This window comes from Notamacropus eugenii, chromosome 2, assembly GCF_028372415.1.
Source record: "Notamacropus eugenii isolate mMacEug1 chromosome 2, mMacEug1.pri_v2, whole genome shotgun sequence".
Lineage (NCBI taxonomy): Eukaryota > Metazoa > Chordata > Mammalia > Diprotodontia > Macropodidae > Notamacropus > Notamacropus eugenii.
Window position 1 is genome coordinate 20209561 of NC_092873.1, and position 23357 is coordinate 20232917.

The 23357-nt window shown below is 46.7% G+C and overlaps 2 protein-coding genes across 5 annotated transcripts in view; one reads left to right on the forward strand and one right to left on the reverse strand.

Annotated features, from left to right (window-relative positions):
- Window positions 1-721: 721 nt before the first annotated feature.
- ACY3 (aminoacylase 3) lies at window positions 722-15478 on the forward strand. Its single transcript, XM_072639342.1, has 7 exons — window positions 722-818; window positions 5298-5547; window positions 6134-6329; window positions 7021-7111; window positions 7485-7592; window positions 8440-8549; window positions 14819-15478. The coding sequence occupies exons 2-7, from the start codon at window positions 5312-5314 to the stop codon at window positions 15023-15025; spliced, it is 948 nt and encodes a 315-aa protein (XP_072495443.1). The 5' UTR covers window positions 722-818; window positions 5298-5311; the 3' UTR covers window positions 15026-15478.
- Window positions 15479-17586: 2108 nt separating this feature from the next.
- LOC140524656 (aldehyde dehydrogenase family 3 member B1-like) overlaps window positions 17587-23357 on the reverse strand; it is a 65454-nt gene continuing 59683 nt past the window's right edge. For 2 of the 4 annotated variants that reach the window (XM_072639340.1, XM_072639339.1), the window contains exons 5-10: window positions 22923-23008; window positions 22031-22112; window positions 20791-21177; window positions 20376-20542; window positions 19762-19861; window positions 17587-17976 (exon numbers count right to left, since the gene is read on the reverse strand). In XM_072639340.1, the coding sequence (XP_072495441.1) occupies window positions 17783-17976; window positions 19762-19861; window positions 20376-20542; window positions 20791-21177; window positions 22031-22112; window positions 22923-23008 (1016 nt within the window). In that variant the 3' untranslated portion in view covers window positions 17587-17782. Of the gene's footprint in view, window positions 17977-18925; window positions 19104-19761; window positions 19862-20375; window positions 20543-20790; window positions 21178-22030; window positions 22113-22312; window positions 22884-22922; window positions 23009-23357 lie in introns of those variants that run through there. The other 2 variants (XR_011973789.1, XM_072639341.1) reach the window with 2 other exon arrangements.

Here is a 23357-nt window from a genome sequence, read left to right on the forward strand (position 1 = left end):
GAATGAGGGCTATGATAGTGGATTCATGGACTCTAGAAGTGCAACTGACCCTATATCTACCCTGCTTTTGGTTATTGTCCCCTTGTTTCTTTTTGGCTTTTTGTCTATTAAATTTGTTTGCTAGATTCGTTTTCTGCAGGCTTAGTACCCCCCACCTGCGATGTCTGATTGCTTAAGCCAAATGTTGTCCCTTATCCATGACTGTGATGTGTCACCCCTGGACCTGGCATCGACCAAGCTCTGGATGCCAGCTAAAGAACTGACCTCTTGAATGGGACCTCTTGGGGCAGGGAAAGCTCTACGTCCAATCTTAGCAGAAAATAGCTATGGAAGAAGAGACCTTAACCCCTTATCCCAAGATTTTGGGTCCCATTCATTCAAGGGGGGAATGATGAGGTGCTTGTGCTCAAGTTCCACCCTAAGATGTTGTTTTATGTGCTTATTTTGTGTGATCCCTGTTATACTGTTGTAAGGTTCTGTTGGCATCAGTTGCCTAAGTTATTGTTTTATATGTTCATTTTCTGTTATCCCTGTTACAATTCTGTTCGTACCAGTTGCCCCACCAACCTATGTAATGAATACATATTACATAATAGAAAAGCTCTTGGGGTCGAATGTAATGGTAATTTAAATGGGAAAATCTTTCTCATTCATTAATAGGTCCATGTGACCTGCTTAAATCACATGGAAGCCTAAATCACATGTGGTGGGAGGAGCTTGTTGAATGGGTGGAATAGGAAAGGTGGAGCAGAGCTGGGAGGAAGCTGATCAGGCTAGTCAGAGCTGGGAAGGACAAAAGTAAGCAGACAGCTAGGCTGGTGAGTGTTCGTTTGTTTGTGGGAAGGCTGGGAGGGAGGGAGACTTGGCAATAACTGCTCCCTGCTATGACAATGTGTATTGACTTCTTGGCTACTATGACTGATTTTGCTTTCTGGTTTGGGGATTTGGCTTTCTGGTGTCTGAATAAATGTTTTTCTTCTGGCTTCCATATGGAGAATCTGTTATACTTTGCAAATGAGAATTATGCCAACATACCATTCACATACTATGAATATTGCCTTGGCGATATACCACCTCAACTAGTGTTTTAATAAACCTTGCCTCTGAAAGAAAGGAGGCTTGAGTTGAATTCTTTTAAGGCTTTTGGTCATTGAATTTTAGGGTTCTCAGCAACCCTACACCTCAACAGGAGAACAGAAGGGAGGAATCAAGCTTTTTTTTTTTAAAAAAGGGCTTGCAGGGAAACTGCAGTTACCTAGAAAATCCAGTTAACTCCTCCTTCTCCTCCCCCTCCCTCCTCTGCTGCTTCTCTTTTTCCTTCTCTTCTCCTCTTCTTCCTCCTCCTCTCCCCCATCTCTTCTTCCTCCTTCTCCTTTTCCTCTCTCAGGGAAGAAACATCTCCCCCCATATTTCTGAGCACTTTCTCTGCAGCTCAGTCTTAGCTGGAGAGGGCACTGAAAAGGTTAAGGGCCTTGGGACTCACAAAGTGCTTTTCTTTTAACAATCAGGGACTGTTCCCTTTATCCCTTTGATGGTTTTTTGTTTCTTTTCTCTTGTTGGATATAAAAACTTGCAGTCAGCCCAATCCCCGCTTCCCCTCCCACAGCAGGTACATTTTCTCTTCTCTTGGGGGGGATTAGAAAAGACGTTCTGGTCCCAGGGAAATAGAAAAGCTCTGCTCTGTCCTCATTTCTTGCCCTTTAACTCAACTCTCCATTGACCTGCTCACTTCTATCCAGCTCAGGCAGTGTGGAAGCCATCCAAGCTTGGCAGGAGACAGATCCTAGTCACTGAGTAATGAAGGAAGAACAGATCTTGGGGCCAAAGTCTCCCCAGCCTTTGTCAAGATCCAGTTGTCATCCAGTAGGCCCCTCCCCATCTAGAGTAAGGCTCACATCTGGGGACCTGATAACAAAACTAAAATTTGAAGTAAAAGTGGAGTCTTTTATTGCGATCCTTGCAAGAAGTGGGCGCATTCCCTACCATGAGAGCAGTGAACTGATACAGAAACCAGAGCAAGCTTTAGAGCTTTAACTGTTAGATATCCCTCCCTTCCAGAACAGGATTGGTCGGGATCCTTCTGGTTACATTCCCACTTCATGCAGCTCCTTGTCATGATGCCCTCCCCAGTGTACCGATAAAGAGACTCTTATCCTATGCAGCAAGTGTCAGATTAATATGCGATGAACTCATTAAGCAAGTGCAGTGAAGAAAAACTTTCCCCCAGTCACTGACTCCAGCTGGTGAAGCTCGTTTCAAGTCTGGCCCCCTTGATCAAGAACTCTGCAGTTTGCTAACTGCTTCTCCTGAAAGGCAGTGGGTGCTGGCTGTTTTACACCACCTTGAAACTGCGACATTTTATGGAAACCTAACTTTTTAGTATTTACAACAGAGTGAACTTTGGGCAGTTGCTAGACACACAGCCACCTTTAAGTCCCCTTCTCAAACTTGAAGCTTCAAGAACAAGGATCCTAGAGAGAAGGAATCTCAGCCAGGGAGGGAGCAGCCAGTGCTGGACACACTGAGTCCAGGTCAATGCTGAGCCAGACCTTCTCTGGCCTATATTCTCCCAGCCCCCTGGTCCTTCTTCCCTCAATCCCCATTCCTCCACCTCCTTTTCCTTCCACTCCCCATCCTTCTGTGCCCTCTCCATAACTCCCCCACTGGCTAATCCTCTATCTTATCTTTCCATTCCCCCTCCCTTCTTTTGTCCTCTTCCTCCTGCTGCTGTCTATTCATTCTTCTATCCTTCCATCCTCTGATCTTTGTCCCTCTATCCACAGGTCCTTCTATCCCGTTTTTCAACATGCTTCTCCCCACCACCATCTATCTGTGCCCCATCTCCCTGACCCTACACAAACAAAAACAGTGCAACCAAAATTAAAAGGAAAGAAGAAAACTGGGGAAAATCTTTTACAAGTATCTCTGATAAAGGCCTCATTTCTTGAGCTGAGTCTAATTTATAAAAATACAAGTCATTCCTCAATTGATAAATGGTCAAATGATCAAAAAAATGAACAGAAACTTTTCAGATAAAGAAACCAAAGCTATCCACAGTCATATAAAAAAGTCTGAGTTACCAACCAATACCTATCAGATTGGTTAATGTGACAGAAAAGGAGAATGACAAATGTTGGAGGAGACATGAAACTGAAACATTAATGAATTGTTGGTGAAGTTGTGAACTGATCCAACCATTCTGGAAAATAATTTGAAACTATGCCCAAAGAAAACTGTATATAACCTTTGAGCCACCACTATTAGGTCTGCATCCCAAAGACATAAAAAAGAATGGAAAAGAACCTATTTGTACAAAAAATATTTATAGCAGCTCTTTTTGTGATGATGAAGAATTGGAAATTGAGGGGATGAACAAGTTGTGGTATTTTGTTGTGATGGAAGAAATGATGAATAAGACGATTTCAGGAAAGACCTACATGAAATATGAAGTGCGCAGAACCAGGAGAACACTGGAATAGAAATATTGTCCAATGAACAACTGCGAATGACTTCACTATTCTCAATAATCCAAGACAATCCCAATGAACTCATGATAAAGAATGCTATCCACCTCCAGAGAAGGAACAGTTGGTGTCTGAATACAGACTGAAGCATATTATTTTTCATTTTCTTTCTCTTTTTTTGTTTGAATTTTTCTTCCCCAAAATGACTAGTGTTTAACATGCTTTCTCAGGTGTAATTTATATCAAATTGCTAATCATCGCACAGAGCAGGGAGAGGAGGGGGAGGGATTGAATTTAGAACTCAAAACATAAAAAAATTCAGTGAATTCCACTTAAAAAAATTAAAGATTAAATTAAAAAGGAAAAGATTTTCAAAGTGCTCTTCTTTAGGATGATTTTGGCCCTGCTCTCTCAAAGCCAGATCAATTACTTCCCCCTTCAGGGTTTTTAGCTGGCCTGAGCGAAGTGGGGTTCCTCCACATGACACTATCTTAGGCACTCTAGGTATGTTTCATACTGCTGTTATTACTGTTTACATTACTACAGTCCCTGTACCAGTTTAGACAAGTTTTCTCTGGTTTCTCTGAATCCATCACATACATAATCTCATTAGTATTCTACCACAGTCTTGGATCACAACTTGTTCAGCCATTTCCCAAGTGATGGGCAGCTGTAAATATTTTTGTACGTGTGGATCCCTTCCTCCTTTCTTTGTACTACAGCTTAGCAGTAGTATCAAAAGATCAGGATAATCTCACAGCTTTTTAATGCTAGTTCCAAATCACTTTGCAGAATGACTGGAATGATTTATCTCCATACCATAGTGTATTAATGTGCCTGTCCTCCCACATTCCCTCCAGCAATTGTCATTTTTGTCTTTTGTTGTCTTGAGGTATCTTATGGGTATAAGATGGAAATTTAGAGTTGTTCTAGTTTGTGTTTCTCTAATTATTAGTGATTTGTCATGTGTTTTCATATGGTTGCTGATAGCATCTGTTTCTTCTTTTAAAAATTGCCTGTTTATATCCCTTGGCTATTTGTCTGTTGGGGAATGGCTCTTTATTAATAAGGTCATATCTTCATATTAATTCACACTCTATCTTACGTATCTGATCTTTATCAGAGGACTCTTTATCTCCCTGTCCCCAGACCCTCACTTCTACCATCCCCCTGTCCAAAACTCAAATTTAGACATGCAGGAGGTCCAGGGGCATAGATTCAGAGCCAGAAATGACTTCAGAAGTCACTTACTGCACCTCTCTCTCTACTCCTCCTTAGAAGTCATCCACTTGGGGCCTCTAGGGGTTGCAGTGGATGGAGCACTGATCCTAGAGTCAGGAAGACCTGAGTTCAAATCCAACCACAGATACTTACTAGAGACCCTGAGCAAGTCACTTAACCCCAATCGCCTTAAAAAAGGAGAAGCCACCTGCTCCAACCCTCCCTTTACAGATTAGATACGCATTTAATGACTGCTCAAGGTCGTCTAGAAAGGAAATGTCACAGATCGCATTAGAACCCAGAACTTCTGACTCCAAACCCAGTGCATCTCCACTGAACCTTCTGCCTCCAATGGCCCTAACCCTACTTTAGGGGACTTGTCCCCTTTGGCCTGCCTGCCAAATACCTGCCTTTGTGGGCCTTTGTCAGCTCTGAGCTGCTAGAAGGCAGGGCAGGGCAAACTGGGAATTGTCTGGGGCCACTAAGAGAGGCAGGGGCTCCATTTACTGGTGTCTAGGCCCCATGAGGCCCCTCTTTGCCATAGCAGCTTCCTGAGGCCACTCACCCTCTGGGGACAGGGGACAAGGAGTAGGCCCCTCTTTTCCATTCCAGGTACAGACTCCAGGATGTGCTCAACACCCTCCATTGGGGATCATCTGGACCATGTGGCTGTGGTGGGCGGCACGCATGGGAATGAGCTCTCAGGTGTCTATCTAGTGAAGCACTGGCTACAGGACCCTTCTGAGTTGCAAAGGGCGACCTTCACAGCCACCCCCTTCCTGGCCAACCCCAAAGCCACCAAGCACTGCATGCGCTACGTAAGCCAGGACCTGAATAGAAGTTTCACAAGGACCTTCCTCACGTGAGTGGTGCCCAACTGTGCCTAGACCTTTCCTTAACCCTGAAAGAAGGAGGACCAAGGGCAAGCCATCAGATGGAGATCTGTCCATCCTACAGCTGCCCCAGCTCTCTGGGCCTCAGGCAGGCTTCATTCTACCCTAATCTAAGGGTAGGAGAATTCCCAACAATAATCCATAACTTGTCAAATTGGCTTGGCCCCCATCCCATCCCATCTGAAACCTTCATTTTCTTTCCCATTTCACATGACCTGAAAGGATGACTCATTCACACATGCATCAAACCAAAAGTAAAAGACCTTGAATTAGGACCCTCCAACAACAATCTCAGCTCCTCACATTCTTTTCCAGGTAATGTTTAAAAGTAGGTGAGATATTCGTGGAGAGGTGAGCCATGAACCTATAACCACAGCATATATGCATTAGATGAATTTTCACTTAAAACAATAAGTCAGGATCTTATAGGAGACTGTGTGTTTTTAGGTAAAAATGAAATCAGTAATGTTGACTTTCAGGCTGCCATTATAGTTAACTGTGAATGCCAGTTGGCTACCTTCCAGACAGTGACCTCATTCTCTTCTTGCCTCCCAGCTTCAAGGGCACACAAGCTGGCCCTTATGAGGTGAGACGAGCCCAGGAGATCAACCAGCTCTTTGGTCCAAGAGGCACAGCTGACGCCTTTGACTTCATCTTCGACCTTCACAACACAACCTCCAATATGATGGCCTGCCTGATCTCCGACTCTGAGGAGAACATCTTCACTATGCATATGTGTCATTATATCCAGGTCCCCTTCCTATTACCTTTCCTTACCCTCTCCCCCACAGTATGAACCTCAGCCTTTAGGGTCTGGCCAGAGAAGAGCCAGGCCTCAATTCTCTGGGAGGCACTATTCCCCAGGAGGAATAGGAAGAACTAACCAGGACCCTAGCAGGTCCAAGCTCTCAGACCATAGATTTAGAGATGCAAGAGACCTTGGGGATTGCCTAATTCAGTTCCATCATTTTACAGTGGAAGAAATTGAGGCCCAGAGTAATCCGAGTTCATCACAGTAGTACCTTATAAAACCAGAGATTCCTCCCAGGTCCTCTGACCCAAATGCAGTGCCCTTTCTGCTCCACCACATGGCTGGCCTCCCTTACCTTATTCCCTTTACTTGCCCTTCTCTTTTCCTTTCCTTTCCCTTCCTTTCAGTGGGGTAGAAAAATCCTTGGACTTGAGCAGCAGGGGACAGTCACTCATTCATTAATCCAACAAATAGTTATTTAGCACCTTCTTCCTTTCCAAACTGCTCATCACCACCCTGAAAAAAAGATAAGGTAGATGTAATTACCCCATTTTACAGATGAGGAAACAGAGGCTCAGAAATGGGGAGCCACTCATCTGTCTTGGCACTTGAACTCTGGAAGATGCATGCCTAGAGCCCAGGTCTCCCAAGAGCCGACATGTCCACCCACCTTTGTTCCTTCACCTTTCAGAAGCACACTGAGGGACCATGTCCAATCTATCTATATGGTTGTCCTGGACAGGAAAACTTTGCCCTCATGTCAGTTGCCAAGAATGGCCTGGGTATGGCAAATGGGGGCCCCTGATAGGGGTAGAAGCCAGCTAGACCTTGGGCTCTCTATGGAGCCCTGAGGGTTTGGGGTGATATTTGGGGCGATGTGGATTTCAACAGGGCCTTTATTCTCTGGGAGAGGGGAGATGAGAGGAAATGGGTCCTTGGAGATGAGGTTTCTGAATAGTGTTGTGGAAAGGAGGCATGAGGATTTTTGATCCTAAGAGACTAGGGTTTTTGGGAGGGGCAGGATAATGGGGGACTTGAGAGAGCTAAGGTTTCTCTGTGGGAGCCCCTTGTCATGGGGCAGTCAGGGTGTGTGTGTGATGTGTATACATGTGTTTATGTCCCTGTTTCCTACGAGTGTGCTGCCTCTCTTCCTAGGCCTGGAGCTGGGCCCCCAGCCACATGGGGTGCTTCGAGCTGATGTCTTGTCTCATGTGAGAGCCCTGTTGGCTCATGGTCTGGACTTCATTGACCTCTTCAACCAGGGTGAGTGCCATAACCCCTCCCTGAAGGAATCCTTACCCCCTTTTGTCCCCTCATATCCCTCTGGAGGCTGGGCCACTCTGCTGGAGCTCTCTAGGCTACAGGGTGATGACAGAGGAAGGACTTGACTCCCAGTCTTGTCCCAGGACAGTCTGGATGGGCCTTCCTGATGGCCCCAACACCTATCTCTGCCCCATCATCACTTTCTAGTACAGGAAGCTGCCACAAAGCAGGAGGAAGAAATGACTAAATGCTAGGGGGAGTAGGAAGCTCCATGAGCCCCACTTTCAGCCCAAGTATCATCTCCCCCTCCCCACCACTGTAGGCACTGGGGATCCTTGGCTGTCCTCATGTTCATTCATCCATTCATCCATCCATCCATCCATCCATCCATCCATCCATCCATCCATCCATCCATCCATCCATCTATCCATCCATCCATTCATCCATCCACCCATCCATCCATCCACCCGTCCATCCATCCATTGAATCATTCCACAAATGCTGATTAGTTTGTGAAGAAGCCTGTTCTGGGTCCTGGACATACAAAGAAGTCTCAAGAGAAACCTTGCCTTCAGGGAGTGCCTGGGCTAACGTATGCAAAATAAACCTATTTATTTGGGCCCATGAGGCAGGGTGGGAGTTGCCAGATTCTGCCACCCCTCTGCCTCACAAATCCATTGGAAAGGTCGTGGGAGCTGGTCAGAGGACTTGGTCTGAGCCCCAGGCACTGTGTGACCTTGACCAGGCCCAGCCCCCTCTCTCAACTCTGTCACCCATCTGTAAAATGGGGGAAGGAGAGAGATTCTTTCAGCTAGAATGTTCTGTGATTCCCATTCTCCTCCCACAGGCACTTCACTCCCAGCCTTTGACATTGTGGCTTATAAAATCATAGAACCTGTGGATTTTCCTCGGTCTCCTGGCGGGGAACTGCTGGGATTTGTCCATCCCCAGCTCCAGGTGAGTGCTCAGCGCTGGTCTTTGTGGAAATACCACATGTCAGTTGAGGATGGAGGTGCCTCTTGTTTGGCATTTAAAGCTCTGGCCACCCTGACCCTGCTCCCTCTCCAGTCTTGTTACCCAAGCCTTCCTTCTATGAGCTCCACAACAGTCATTCTCACATTCTTCCCCTTCCATTCCTATATAGCATGTGTCATCTCTCACCTCCATGCTTTTGCACTAGCAAAATTCTCTCCCTCCTCACTTTTCACCTCTTGACTTCCTTCCAATCTCACCTTCTCCAGAAGGCTTTTCTCACATTCTCCCAGCTGCTACTGCCTCCCCCTGAGGTCCCCTTCTCATCTGTTTTGTCTATAGCTTTTAGGTATTTAGTGGTGAATGGGTCTCCCCCAGTGGAATATAAGCTCCCCAAGGGAAGGGACCGTTTTTTGTCTCCCCAGCACTTAGCACAGTTCCTTGGCACATAGTAGGTACTTAGGAAATACTTGCTGGTTGGCTGGCTCACTGATTGCTTAGCTTTCAGGATGGCTCATCCCTTTCTGGCCTTCTGAGACTAAATCTGAAATCTGGTTTATTTTAATAAGAATAATAATAGCTAGAATTTACAGAACCTTTTAAGGTCTGCAAAGCACTTTACAAAAATTTTCTCATTTTCTCAGACCTTGGGGGGAGTGCTATTATTACCATCCTTATTTTACAGATGAGGAAACTAAAGCTACGTGTCTTGCCTAGGGGTCACACAGATTGTAAATGTTGGAGGTTGGATTTGAACTATGGTCTTTCAGACTCCAAGAGCAACAGCCTGCACCAGTTAGTTGCTTCTCCTTCCCTCTGGCTTAACTGAGATAAAGTGGGAATTGGAAAAGCTCTGGGAAATGAAGTTCAATCAAGGTCAAGGGTCATTTCCATCCTCCCCAATCTCCTATTTCCCACCCACCACTTGACAACCACAGCCCATCTGTGAAAAAAAGCTGAAAATTTATCTATGTAAACAAATGGAGAGAAATAATTGCCTGCATATGAGGAGTCAGGGGTAACACACTAATTTTACTGAGTGAAGAGCTGGTGTCCTGAGTACCTTTACTAATACATGAAGCCTATGCATTGATCTTTCATTCATTCATCTTTAGGGGACCTGCTTTAATGAATCAGTAGGAGGATATTCTAATTAGTTCCCCTGCTAAAATTAAATGATCTCAATCAACTAGCTTTTTATTCATCACTTGAAGACTTACTTCTAGGGTTCTTGAATTCCTGTGGGAGCTTCTCCAGACCCCCAAAGTCTTGCTTCTGATGCCAGCTTGCTCAAGTATCCAGAGTAACTGATACCAACTCCAGCCCAGCCCACCCAGAGCCCCCTGGATTTGCCAGCCTTCCTTTGGAGAGTAGTTGAGGGGCAATGCATTCCTTAAGGACCTATTATGTGGCTCTTGTCTACCTCAGTTTCCTCAACTGTAAAATGAGTATAATAGCACCTACTTCACAGGGTGCTGTGAGGATCAAGTGAGATAATGTTTGTAAAACCACATGCTAGGTGCTTAATAAATGGGTATTTTCCATTTGATATAGAATTGGTAAAGGTAAAGAGGGTACGTCAAAGGGCTACCAGCATACCTTAGTCCTCAGAGACAAGCATTTAGAAACAGTATGTTACAGTGGTAACAGTGCCATGCTTAGTATCAGGTGGGACCTGAATTCAAATCCTGTCTCAAATTCTTAACTAGTTGTGTGAACATAGGCAAGTCACTTAAACTCTATGAGACTCAGTTTTGTCATTTGTAAAACCAGGTAACCATACCTGTAACTCAAGTTAAATAAGTATGAAGAGCTTCACAAACCTCAGTATGCTATATAAATGTCAAATTTTTTTGATGGACTTTGACTAAATTGTTTCACATAAAGCAAAACCAAAAATAACCGCCATTTGGGATAAGGATGTCAGCATATAGAATGTTAATTAAAATATCTAACAATGTCTTCATTTCCTAAATTTTCATGTCTCATGCTGACATGATGACAACTTATGTAGTATGTTGTAATATAATAATTAAATAGTAATTGTTTCTCTTTCACCCAGGAACCCTGAGGGTCTTTCCCTCCCAGTTTGATCTTTTTTTTTTTTTTTTGATTAGAGGGGCCATCCCTTGAGTACCTTAAAGAAGTCTGTTCATTGAATGGGAGTAACTCACTCCAAGTGAGAATGTGATAAGACCTTAGCCTGAAAGGGCCAGGGTCTCACCTTGCATCCTGGGCCATCTCCAGTCATCCTGATGAATATCAGGCCACTGGACCCAGGTGGCTCAGGAGAAGAAAGTGAGGTTGGTGACCTTGCACAGCCCTCCCTCACGCTAATCAAAATCAACTGCAAGTCATGTCATCATTTTGATGTCATGATACTCTTTGAGAATGAAGGACAAACACAGTAACAGCTACGTGGTGGGCACTTTGCTAAGCAGAAAGGATGCAAAGACCAAAAAATAAAACAATCTCTGCTCTTCTAGAATTTATATCCTATTGGGGAGACAACATATGGTTAGAGAAGTCCCCCAATTGAATGCAAACTTCTTTTTTTTTAAATTAATTTATTTAACTTTTAACATTCATTTTCACAAAATTTTGGGTTCCAAATTTTCTCCCCATTTGTCCCCTCCCCCCACCCCAAAACACCGAGCATTCTGATTGCCCCTATCACCAATCTGCCCTCTCTTCTATCATGTCTCCCTTCCCTTGTCCCCATCTTGTCTTTTGTCCTGTAGCACCAGATAACTTTCTATACCCCTTTACCTGTATATCTTATTTCCTAGTAGCGAGAACAGTACTCGACAGCTGATCCTAAAACTTTGATTTCCAACTTCTCTTCATCCTTCCCTCCCCACCCATTCCTTTTGGAAGGCAAGCAATTCAATATAGGCCATATCTGTGTAGTTTTGCAAATGACTTCCATAATAGTCGTGTTGTGTAAGACTAACTATATTTCCCTCCATCCTATCCTGACCCCCATTGCTTCTATTCTCTCTTTTGGTCCTGTCCCTCCCCAAGAATGTTGACTTCAAATTGCTCCCTCCTCCCATTGCCCTCCCTTCCATCATCCCCCCCACCCTGCTTATCCCCTTATCCCCCATTTTCTTGTATTGTGAGATAGGTTTTCATACCAAAATGAGTGTGCATTTTATTCCTTCCTTTAGTGGAATGTGATGAGAGTAAACTTCATGTTTTTCTCTCACCTCCCCTCTTTTTCCCTCCACTCTTTTATGAGATAATTTACCCCATTCCATTTCTCCCTTTCTCCTCCCAATATATTTCTTTCTCACCCCTTAATTTCATTTTTTTAAGATATGATCCCATCTTATTCAATTCACTCTGTGCTCTCTGCCTGTGTGTGTGTGTGTGTGTGTGTGTGTGTGTGTGTGTGTGTAATCCCACCCAGTACCCAGATACTGAAGTTTCAAGAGTTACAAATATTTTCTTTCCATGTAGGAATGTAAACAGTTCAACTTTAGTAAGTCCCTTGTGACTTCTCTTTGCTGTTTACCTTTTCACGCTTCTCTTCATTCTTGTGTTTGAAAGTCAAATTTTCTTTTCAGCTCTGGTCCTTTCATCAAGAATGCTTGAAAGTCCCCAATTTCTTTGAAAGACCATTTTTTCCCCTGAAGTATTATACTCAGTTTTGGTGGGTAGGTGATTCTTGGTTTTAGTCCTAGTTCCTTTGACTTCTGGAATATCATATTCTACGCCCTTCGATCCCTTAATGTAGAAGCTGCTAGATCTTGTGTTATCCTGATTGTATTTCCACAATACTTGAATTGTTTCTTTCTAGCTGCTTGCAATATTTTCTCCTTAACCAGGGAACTCTGGAATTTGGCCACAATGTTCCTAAGAGTTTCTCTTTTTGGATCTCTTTCTGGCGGTGATCTGTGGATTCCCTGAATCCTTACTTTGCCTTGTGGTTCTAGAATATCAGGGCAGAGTTCTTTGATAATTTCATGAAAGATGATGTCTAGGCTCTTTTTTTTGATCATGGCTTTCAGGTAGTCCCATAATTTTTAAATTGTCTCTCTGGATCTATTTTGCAGGTCAGTTGTTTTTCCAATGAGATATTTCACATTATCTTCCATTTTTTCATTCTTTTGGTTTTGTTTTGTGATTTCTTGGTTTCTCACAAAGTCATTAGCCTCCATCTGTTCCATTCTAATTTTGAAAGAACTATTTTCTTCAGTGAGCTTTTGAATCTCCTTTTCCATTTGGCTAATTCTGTTTTTTAAAGCATTCTTCTCCTCATTGGCTTTTTGAACCTCTTTTGCCAGTTGAGTTAGGCTAGTTTTCAAGGTGTTATTTTCTTCAGCATTTTTTTGGGTCTCCTTTAGCAAGGTGTTGACCTGCTTTTCATGCTTTTCTTGCATCTCTCTCATTTCTCTTCCCAGTTTTTCCTCCACCTCTCTTACTTGATTTTCAAAATCCTTTTTGAGCTCTTCCATGGCCTGAGGCCATGGTATATTTACTTTGGATGTGTGGGATACAGAAGCCTTGACTTCTGTGTCTTTCCCTGATGGTAAGCATTGTTCTTCCTCATCAGAAAGGAAGGGAGGAATTATCTGTTCACCAAGAAAGTAACCTTCTATAGTCTTATTTTTTTTCCCTTTTCTGGGCATTTTCCCAGCCAGTGACTTGACTTCTGAGTTTTCTTTCCACCCCCACCTTGCCTCCAGATCTGCCCAGCCAGTGCTTGGGGTCTGAGATTCAAATGCTGCTTCCTAGCCTCAGGGCTTTGGGTGGGAGCAGGGCTGCTATTCAGCGTGAGATTAAGTTCAGCTTCTCAGGTGGGGGTAGGGCCGCCTCATGGGCTCAATTCCCTCAGGGGGTTTATGCAGAGACCTTCAACAATGGATCCAGGCTCATGCCTGCTTGGGGAGCCCCTGTCTGCTGCCTCCCCCCCCCTCGCTGCTGCCCCCTGAGGGGGCCTGAGTTATGGGGACACCCCACTCCCCTCTCAACCAGCCAAAGAGACCCTCTCACCAACCCTTGTCACCTGTGGGTGGAGGGACCTGCGAGGCTGCTGGAGATTCTGTCCCTGAAGCCCACTGGGATCTGCTCCTCTTGGTGCCTTGTGGCCAAGGCAGGGCTGGGCTCTGCTCCAGGTCCTGTGTGCGACGGACCTTTCACGTCAGGTTTTCTGTGCTCTCTGGAACAGAAATCTTGTCCGTTCCATTGTTCTGTGGCTTCTGCTGCTCCAGAATTTGTTGGGAGTTCTTCTTTACAGATATGTTATGGGCTGTGGTTTCGGAACTAGCATATGTGTGTCTTTCTACTCCGCCATCTTGGCTCCTCCCCCTGAATGCAAACTTCTTGAAAGCAGGGACGGTTTCATTTTTGTCTCTGTTCTACTCATGCTTAACCTAGTCCCTGGTGCATAGTGAGGACTCAATACAATGTTTGTTGAGTGATTGATTGAAGGGTATCAAGGTATTCTTCACCTTTGGGCCAATGTGGCGACAAATCTTGGCCCTCAGGCCACTTAGCTTCTCATTGACACATCCTGAAATACTTTAGGGGTGAGGGGAAAGGGCCCCACCTACCTTTAAGTCCCTGCTTTCCCTCCATAGTGTGGTAGGATATTAAAATGACATTTTCTAGTCCAGAAAAAAATTTAATTATATTAAACATACTAATTAATTATTATTATTATAATTCAAGCAAAAAAGACCTGATTATTAAAACACATTAGCACATTATTAAAACACATCCTGTCACCAGGATGCCTTGCCAAACACACTCAATCAGTCCTCATAATCCCATGAGGTAGGCCAAGCATCGTATCCTAGTTTTACAGAAAAGAAGGGAGGCAGTGTGGTGCAGTGGGAAGAGAGCTGGTTTCAGAGCCTTCCACTGCCACCAAGAGCTCTGTGATCCTAGACAAGTCACTTAACCCTTTTGTGTTGCTGGTGACTCTCTAAGACCATAAGATTCACAGAAGGTGCTGACTTCCCACCAGGAATTTCCCTACATCAGTGAAATCAGAGTGAGTCCCTATTCTTTTACAGAAAAGAGAACCAAGACCAAAGGAGGGTTAGGGGTCTTCTCAAAGCTCACACAGTAAATCAGGCCCTCAGTGGGGTTCCCTGATTCCCAACTCTCCTTGATGCTCTTTCCACTGGGATTCACTGCCTCCTGTTCATTGGAGAACAGCCTCCAATCCCCTCTGCTCTGGAGCCCACTCTGCTTGTCCAGCCCCAGCACTGGGGTTTCCACTGACACTCATCTCGTTTGCTTAGGACAAAGATTTCCTTCCTCTGAAACCAGGAGACCCCATTTTTCAGCTCTTCAGTGGAGAAGAGATCTTCTACGAGGGTGATACCACCATCTACCCAGCCTTCATCAATGAGGCTGCCTACTATGAGAAAGGAACGGCGTTCTTCAAGATGAAGAAATGCACATTCTCCATTCCGCCTTTAGAGGCCCCAACAGCATCTGCCCCCTGATTAGTGAGGGACCAGATTGAGGGTAAACGGCCAATGTGGGAAAACAATCACACTGATCTTGGGAGAACTGTCGACTGGTCTAGCCATTCTGTAAAGCAACTTGGAACAATGCCCCAAACGTCATTAAAGGTTATTAAACATACCCTTTGACCCAGCTGTTATTCTGCCTGTCCCCAAAAAGATCAGAGAAAGAGGGAACAGATCTATTCATTCAAAAATATTTTTAGGCAATCTGAACTGATGCAAAGTGAGGTGAGCACAACCAAGAGACAATAACAGCTACATTGTAATGAAAAACAACTTTGAAAAGACTGGGAAAGTCTGATCAACTCAGGGACCAATCATGATTCCTCTTCAAACCTCTGATGGCAAGGTGAATGACTCAGAATGTAGAGGGAAGCCTTTGGAAGGGAGGAATGTGGCTAATACAGGAATTTGTTTTGATCAACTATACATATTTGTAACTAGTTTTGTTTTTCTTGTTTTCTCCAGGGGGAGCAGAGAAAGGGGAGATGGGAAAGAGAGAATTCAGAACTAAAACTAAAATTGAATTTTAAAAAAAGATTGACCAGCCCAGGGTTGCCTGTGGTCTGCTAAGGGAAAGACTGAGTGCTGAGCCTGATATCAGAATCAGACCTGCTTCTAGTGTGGGCCAGGGGGGTTCTGGGCTGCCCCTGCCCATCCCCTTCACCTTATACTGGCATACAGGTCAGGGTCCCTGAGCTCAGCTGTTTGTCCCCCTAAAGGATGGCATAGGAATAGGTGGGGAGGAGGTTTGTCTAATGCTGTAGGTCACAAGACTGAGCTTCCTTTGCCTCCCCTGATCCCCCTCTCCCCTCTTCCTCTCTCTTCCTCTCACCCCCACTCCCCTTTCCCTCTAGATTTTATATAAGCCCCATGGCGTAACTGTTTCTTAACCAATCAGAAGAGACTTCAGTTGTCACTGTAGTTCACTTAATGACTTCCAAGGACTTTTTCCATTGAGTCTAAAGTCTTGATTGGCTACTTGACTAGTTCAGTGGTTCACACTTCTGGTTTGATTGATTCAAACAAAGATGTGTTCTCACCTAATAAGCTTCTTGCCACTTACTTTAAATGATATGATTTGCTTGATTTACTCAGTGGACTTCCATCTTTGGTTTCAGACCCACCCTCAGTGCTAGACATGGAATGAACCCTGCTCTCTAAACCTTCTTCACTCCAGTCCTGAACCTAACTTCTAACTCATCTCCAAACCTGCCCCTGACTGAGCCCAGCTCCTGGCTCCAGAGCTCAAGCTCTGGTCCTAGCTACAAAGTGAGCCCTGATCCCTCTAAGGTATCTCATGTACTCTTTCTAATAATAGAAACCCATAATGGTGGTGAAGCAGAAGCAGCTCAACCTCCAGTATTGCGAGGTGTCAGGTTCTATAATAGAAGCTCTATAGCAGAGTCCACTGTTCCTATGATGAAGAAGCAGCTCAGTTAAGAAAGCTAGCTGAAGCCAGAAGCAGGAATCTGAGATGCTTCATAACCTCAGTCTGTTTGGGACTAACACTGGACAGAGACCACATGAGCCCAGCAAGGGGTAGAGACTGAATGCATACCACATACATGCACACACGTACATATGCACACACATGTATGCATGACTGAAGGAGACTACCCATCTTGTATACCTTCTGCTACTACCTCTTTCACCCCTGCCTCACTTGGAGACATGCTTCTTTATCCATAGAGACCAGCCCTTTTCCATGCTCCCCTTGATCCCTTCCCCTCCTATCTTCTCCAGCAGATTGTTCCCTGGGGATACTGGTTCATTCTTTGTTGCCTACCAACAAACCCATGTCTTCTTTATCCTCAAAAAAACCCTACTATACTGCTTCCTTCTCCAGTATTTCCTTCAAAAAGTCATTTATTCTCAGTAACTCCACTTTCTCTGTCTCACTCCCATCTTAACTCCCAATAAATGCTTGTTGACATTGATTCATGTAAACATTCTTTGTCTTCCTATGATGTCACATGTTCAATGATGGTCTTGGTTGAGAGATATTCAATAGATATGGGGGCTCATAGACAATGAATTTGAGTGGATGTTGGACGTGAACAAGTTCAGAGACTCTACATGTAACATTGCAATGAAACAATTGATTGTTGGTTGGGGTGCAAGGTGGACCCTTCCAAGCTAGAAAAGTTCTGAGTACGAACCCAGTGTTGGGTTCAAATCCTGACACAACCTCTACCTATGGGACCATGAACATGAGCAATAAGATAGCCCGAATCCTGGTTCCACATGAGTCATTAGGGGATTATGATCTGTGTTGGGGAGATGACCTATAGCTATGAAAGCATGGTTTCCTGAAGTGGGTGTGATGGATGACATTGGATATGTGAGAAGGCAGTGTGGTGCAATGAGAAGGATCCAAGGACCCAAATTTGAATTCTGTTTCTGTCATTTACTGCCCATGTGATTTTGGGGAGTCCCTTCCATTTTTCCAGTCATAAAACGATAAGGTTGGACTGATGTCCTTTAAGTTCCTTTCCAGAGCTGGACTTGTGATCTGACAATCTTATTTGTAAGAATATTAATCACATCTTTTACATTTATTGCATCTTTTTTCCCAGGTTACAGTGGGAAGACCTAGGGCCAAGGATGTCACCATGATGGGGCTTAGATAGGGTAGCTGAGATTGTGAGAGACACAGAGTAGAACACCCAAGATTTGCAGAGAGGCCTGGTCCTGCCCTTCCAAGTCTGCAGGTACAGAGGATGAGGCAGTTCACAGGATAGAGCAAGGGAAGCCCAGCTTGTGTTCCAAAAGCCACACCATCAGCTTCCGGTGCCTTGGGGAGTAGGGAGGGTAGCGGATCTTCTTGAACATCTCCAGGTGTGGGCTACTAAGGAGGCAACCACGCCGGTGGGAGAAGGTGTCAAAGGTGAACTTGCCGTGGTATGTGCCCATCCCACTGTGACCTGCAACATGAGGCACAGATCTGGCTGATCGGGGCACCAGGCACCCATGGACAGCTCCCTTCCCTCAGCCCGCAGGGAGAGAGGTCTGTTACCTCTGGAGCCAGACCATGCTTCCTGCCCTGAAACATTCTAGAGTTGTCACAGACTGAATCATTAAAGTTGGGGAGCCCAATAAATACAGACTACAAAGTGAGATGGAAAGAACATAGAATGTCAGATTAGAGAGAATCCTTTGAACTCAGAATATCCAAGATGGAGGAATCTTAGAAAACAGAATATCAGATCTTGAAGGGAACTTGGTTCACAGAAAACAAAATCAGAGCTGGGATGGACCTGAGAACCCGGCATATCAAAGTGTGGAGGGACCTTGGAAAAGAGAATGTCAGAGCTGGGGAGGACCCTAGGACATAGAAGAAAGAATGCCAGGGCAAAAAGGGACAGGAAAACACAAAGAGTAAAATGTCAGAGCTGAGAGGGACCTCAGAGATCCAATGGACTCGTTTTACAGGGGAGGAATCTGAGGAACCAAAAAGACACTTGCCTAAGTTCGCACAGTGAGTGGGGGGAGCTAGGATTTGAATCCACCTAAGTACCAGTCTGGCCACTACTCCCAGGGCTCCTCCTATTCCATCATCTCTCATTGTGCCCTCTCCTCTTTAAAGTCTCCTATGGGGTTTAACATTTTCCTCATTCTGGTGTCTTTTGGGGGATCATGTATTCTCTCCAGAAGGTTCTAGATAAAATTGCAAGTCTATGATGCTGAGCAGGACAAGGAGCATTGTCCATGGACAAAATTTGGGGCTCAGGCAAAGTCAGGAACACAGGGCCTGACCCCAGTGACATGCAGGGGAATATTTGAGCAGCAGGGCCAGGGTAGAGCAGGATGAGGGAAAACTGAGGCCGGTGGGAGTGCAAAGGGTAAGGTGGGAGGAAGACAGTCTTCACTTACTAAGTTTGAAGCCCAGAAATATAGGTCTGGAAAGCCTGCAAGCTGCCCAAGCTACTTAGCAAGATTCATCCTTTCTGTGGGCCTCAGTTTCCTCTTCTGTATGATAAGGGAGATGGTCAAGAGGATGGCTCTCTAGATGCTTTCAGCTCTGACTGCTCTGTCCCAGGTCCTTGACCCCCTAAGCAAACAGGTGACTTGGTGACAGTGTGAACTTTGGGGTTTTGGGAGGCAAGAAGAGATGGAAGGGAGGAACCATTAAGGGGTTGGGAAAGTTTGCTCTCTAGAGAACAGGAAAACTGCCCTCTTTACTCCACTTACCTTCTAGATATCCCAGCTCATTTCTCCAGGGTCCCAAGGCCCCTCAGCAGCCGCAGCTAAGGATCCCCAGGAGCCTGCTCTGACCTCTTATTCTCACACATTCCTCACCCCACACTTGGCCCCACAGGTCCTTCCTCTCAGCTGGGCTCCTCTGGATCCAAGTGGGGCTCACCACACTTGGGTGCAGGTAATAATCTAACCAAGGCTGAACTACAGCAAGAAAATCCAGCTCCTGGGGTGAGTTCTTGCCTTCAGGGTACACTGAGGGATCCCCCCCCCAGTCCCCAGCCTAAGTACTGCTCCTGGGGAAAGCCTGAGCCCCAATCTTGGCCCCAGACCAAGCCTCAAGACAGAATGGTCCCCAGCCCTGGTCTGAGTACAGAACTGGCCCTGAGTTTGGAGATAAGCCAAGTTCAGCCCCCCGCCTGGCCCCAGCCTGAGCCTTGAGCCCCAGGAAAGCCTTTCGGGGAGGGGTCTAGGTCCCGCTGAGGAGGTCACAGGCTGAGCCCGAAACTCACCGACTCCCCCAAAAGGCATTGATGTCATCGTCATGAACATAAAGCCGTCGTTCCCTCCGAAGCTGCCACTACTGGTCTGGTCCAGAACCTTATTCACTACCTGGGAGGGAGAGAGAGAGCAGGAGAGGTGGGGTGGGACGGGGACCAGACCAAAGGCTTGGCCATCGCTGGGCTGGCCAAGCTCAGAAGTGATCAGGGCCCACCTATTGTGAGCCCCAGGATCAGGGGCAGGGGCAGGTCCCCTGGAGGCAAAGGTCTCTCTAAGCTCACTTTCACCTGTTACCACACCTGGACATGCTCCACATAGTCATTTGTCCTGGGCTTTCAGTTGACAAGGGCTGCCAAAGGAGTCTGGAGGGGCCAAGCTACCAAACGAGGAAGCTTCAAGTAGTCATTTGTCCTGGGCTTTCAGTTGACAAGGGCTGCCAAAGGAGTCTGGAGGGGCCAAGCTACCAAACGAGGAAGCTTCAAGTACTGTCCTGCCCAGGGTCACCGAATGGGAACAGGTGGGCAGCCTCACCGCGGCCCCCTCCTCAAGCCTTCCTCTGCTTTCTGGCCCCATCCCCCAAAGTAGGCCCTGCCCTCTCTCCATCTCAGAGTCCCATGCTTCTTACCTTGGAGTCATTGGAGAAAGCATACAGGGCCAGGGGCTTCTCTCTCTTCCTGATGAAAGCAATGGCTTCATCGATGCTCTGCACATTGAAGATGGGTAAAATGGGCCCAAAGATCTCCTCCTGCATCACAGGGTCCGTCTCCTTCACATCCACTAGCACCGTGGGGGCTGCCTTGGACCACAGAGCAGACCTTAGGCTGGGGCTCTCAGAGGGACCCCGGCCAGGGGGAGCAGGGGTGGTAGGGATGGGAAAGTGTCATCAGAGGGCAGACTCAGAGGGTAAAGCAATGCATGCCATGCCATGGAGACCCAGGAGTGTGAGGGTCACAGGGTCCTGGTCACACAGAGGTCAATGGGGACAGGGACAGCCTGGCCCCCTGTGGCTGCTGGCGGGAGGGGAGACGGGGCCCACTCACCAATGTAGCGTTCCTGCTCGTCTGACTGGCCACCAATGGCTGCTCGGCCATTGCCCAGCAGGCCTTGGAGCCTGTGGAAATGCTTGTCATTGATGATACGGGCCAGGTCTGGAGAATTCTGGGGATCCTGCCCATAGAACTGGGTCACTGCCCTCTGCAGGGCAGGCAGGAGCTTCTCCTGAGTCTCCCGGCTGCACAGGACATAGTCTGGGGCCACACATGTCTGTCCCGCGTTGAGGAAACGGAACCAGGCCACCCGGTTGGCCACATTCTGGAGGTCACAGTTGTCGTCCACATAACAGGGGTTCTTACCTCCCAGCTCCAATGTGAGGGGCGTCAGGTGCTTGGAGGCAGCAGACATGACGATTTGCCCCACTCGGGGGCTTCCTGGGACAGGTGAGAAGCCCCACCCCCCCTTTGAGGAAAAGCCAACCCTTGGCCCTAGGACCCCTCTGCTCACTGTTCTGTGAACATGTTGCACTTGGTGGTCTCTAAGACTTCCCAGCAGGGGCCTATTAGTGTTTAAGGCCCTTCACATCTCCAGTATTCTCTGGGCTTTGTTCTGAGTTCCTCCCAGGTTTGACATCCCATGATCCTTTATTTCACCATCCATTTTCACCCCCAATGATGGGCATGCTGCCCCTTCCTGGACCTCAGTTTCATTCTTTCAAATAGGGAGAATATTGCTTGCCCTCCCTTCTTCCCTCCCTTGGTCCCAAGGCTGATCAGCTGAGATAATAGGTGTCAAATTGCTCTGAGATGTGCCAGGCTCTGCACACCTCAGCCATGGTGAGAATGCTGGGGGTTGGGGGGCTGGCATGGAGCCATCCTGCAGAAAGAGCTGGGAAAAAATAACCTTCCCATAGTCCTGCTGGGCCCTTCCCCCCCCTGCCCTAGATCTGTGTCTCTAAAATGAGGGAGGGGGACTAGCTGCTCTCTAAGGCCTTTCTCAGCTTTAACTTTCTTTGGTCCATTAAGGGTCAAGGCTTGGTTTGGAAAGATTCACCTCCTCTTTGGCCCCTGCCCTTCTGCTCCCCAGCATGACCTCTCTTTGCCCCAAAAGCCAGGCATTGACAGGCCTGTGATCTGAGATGTGCTGGTCCCGCTCTCCCCCACCTCCCCACCCCAGAGATGTCCCAGGGCTCAGGAGGAGCAAGGGAAGGGGTCCAGGCCCCAGCCTGAGAGCCGTGGGACCAAAAAAGTCCCATTTCCCAAAACAGGCTGCCCCACCCCTGCTCACCTGTGAAAAAGATGTAGTCAAATTTGTTCTTGAGCAGAATTGTAGCCTCCTGGGGGCCTCCCACCACCGTAGTAAAGCAGTTCTGGAACCCAGGACAGAACTGTTAATTTCTGAGAGCTCCTGGCCTAAAGGACCCTGCCCAGAATGAATAGATCTCCTCTCCAAGTCAGTGCCCAGAGGAAAGGAAGGAGACATCTAATTTAGGGTTTGAAAGACCTTAGGAAACATCTCCACTTTACAGAGGAGGAAATGGGCCCCCAAAAGTTTCAATGACTCGCTTACTGTCCCACAGGGATTAAAGAGGAGAGGCAGAATTGGAATCCAGGTCCCCTGACTCTGCCTCTGAGTCGGACGTCCTCAGAAGAGCTGAGAGAAAACTCATGAACAAGATATGGGAAAGCTGGGGAGGAGAGAAAGTCAGGAGCAAATCCTTCTAACGGAAGGGACCCCTGAAGGTGAAGCTGGAGGAAGATATTTGCGGGGTCAGGGTGACTGGAACCTAGACATCTGGCTGGGCTACATGGTTACAGTATCACAGACAGAACCAATCCCTTCATTTTACAGATGAAGAAACTGAGGCCCAGAGCCTCTTCAACTCAAAAACACTTGACTCTTATCCCCACCCCCATCCCACCACTACCCCTTGCTTCACCTAAATGATTTCACAGAATTGAAGGTCCCAAGGAAAGCCAGGTCCTGGCTTTTCTTCCTCCCCTTGCCCTGGCCACCCACTCCAAACCTCAAATGCCCCCTTGAGAAGGAGCCAGAGGGAGAAAGAGGTCACAACCAGAATGGAGGCTCCAAAGGTCTGGGAAATTCTTGAAACGAAAGGACTTGGTCTGGGGGTGGCCAAGCTTCCTGGGAGTCAGTGGCCTAGGTCGGGCCCCCTCACCTTGTCCAGGTATTGGGGCAGCACTTCAGCAATGACCTTCTCCATGCCCTTACTGATCTCTGAGGGCTTTAAAACCACGCAATTCCCTGCCAGGAAGGAGGCAAGAAGAGGCAGACTCTGACTCCTTAGGAGAGGATGCCAGCCTGACTCCTTCTGGGCTGGTTTCCCCTCCACCCTCTTCCCTAGTCATCCCATCCCTTGCTGTGTTCTTCACACCTAAGTTTTGTCAACTCTGCCTCCATCACTGCCAAGCCTCTCCCCCAACTCTGTCTGGTCACAATGAGGAAGGCGGACAAGTGGAGAGCAAAGGGGAAGGAACCTTCCTCTTTCCAGAGTGGCACTGGAGATCCAGGCAAAGACTGAGGGACAGAGACTGAGGGACAGAAAGAGAAAGGGACAGAGAAGGGGTGAGTATGCAACCCAGGACTTAAGCCT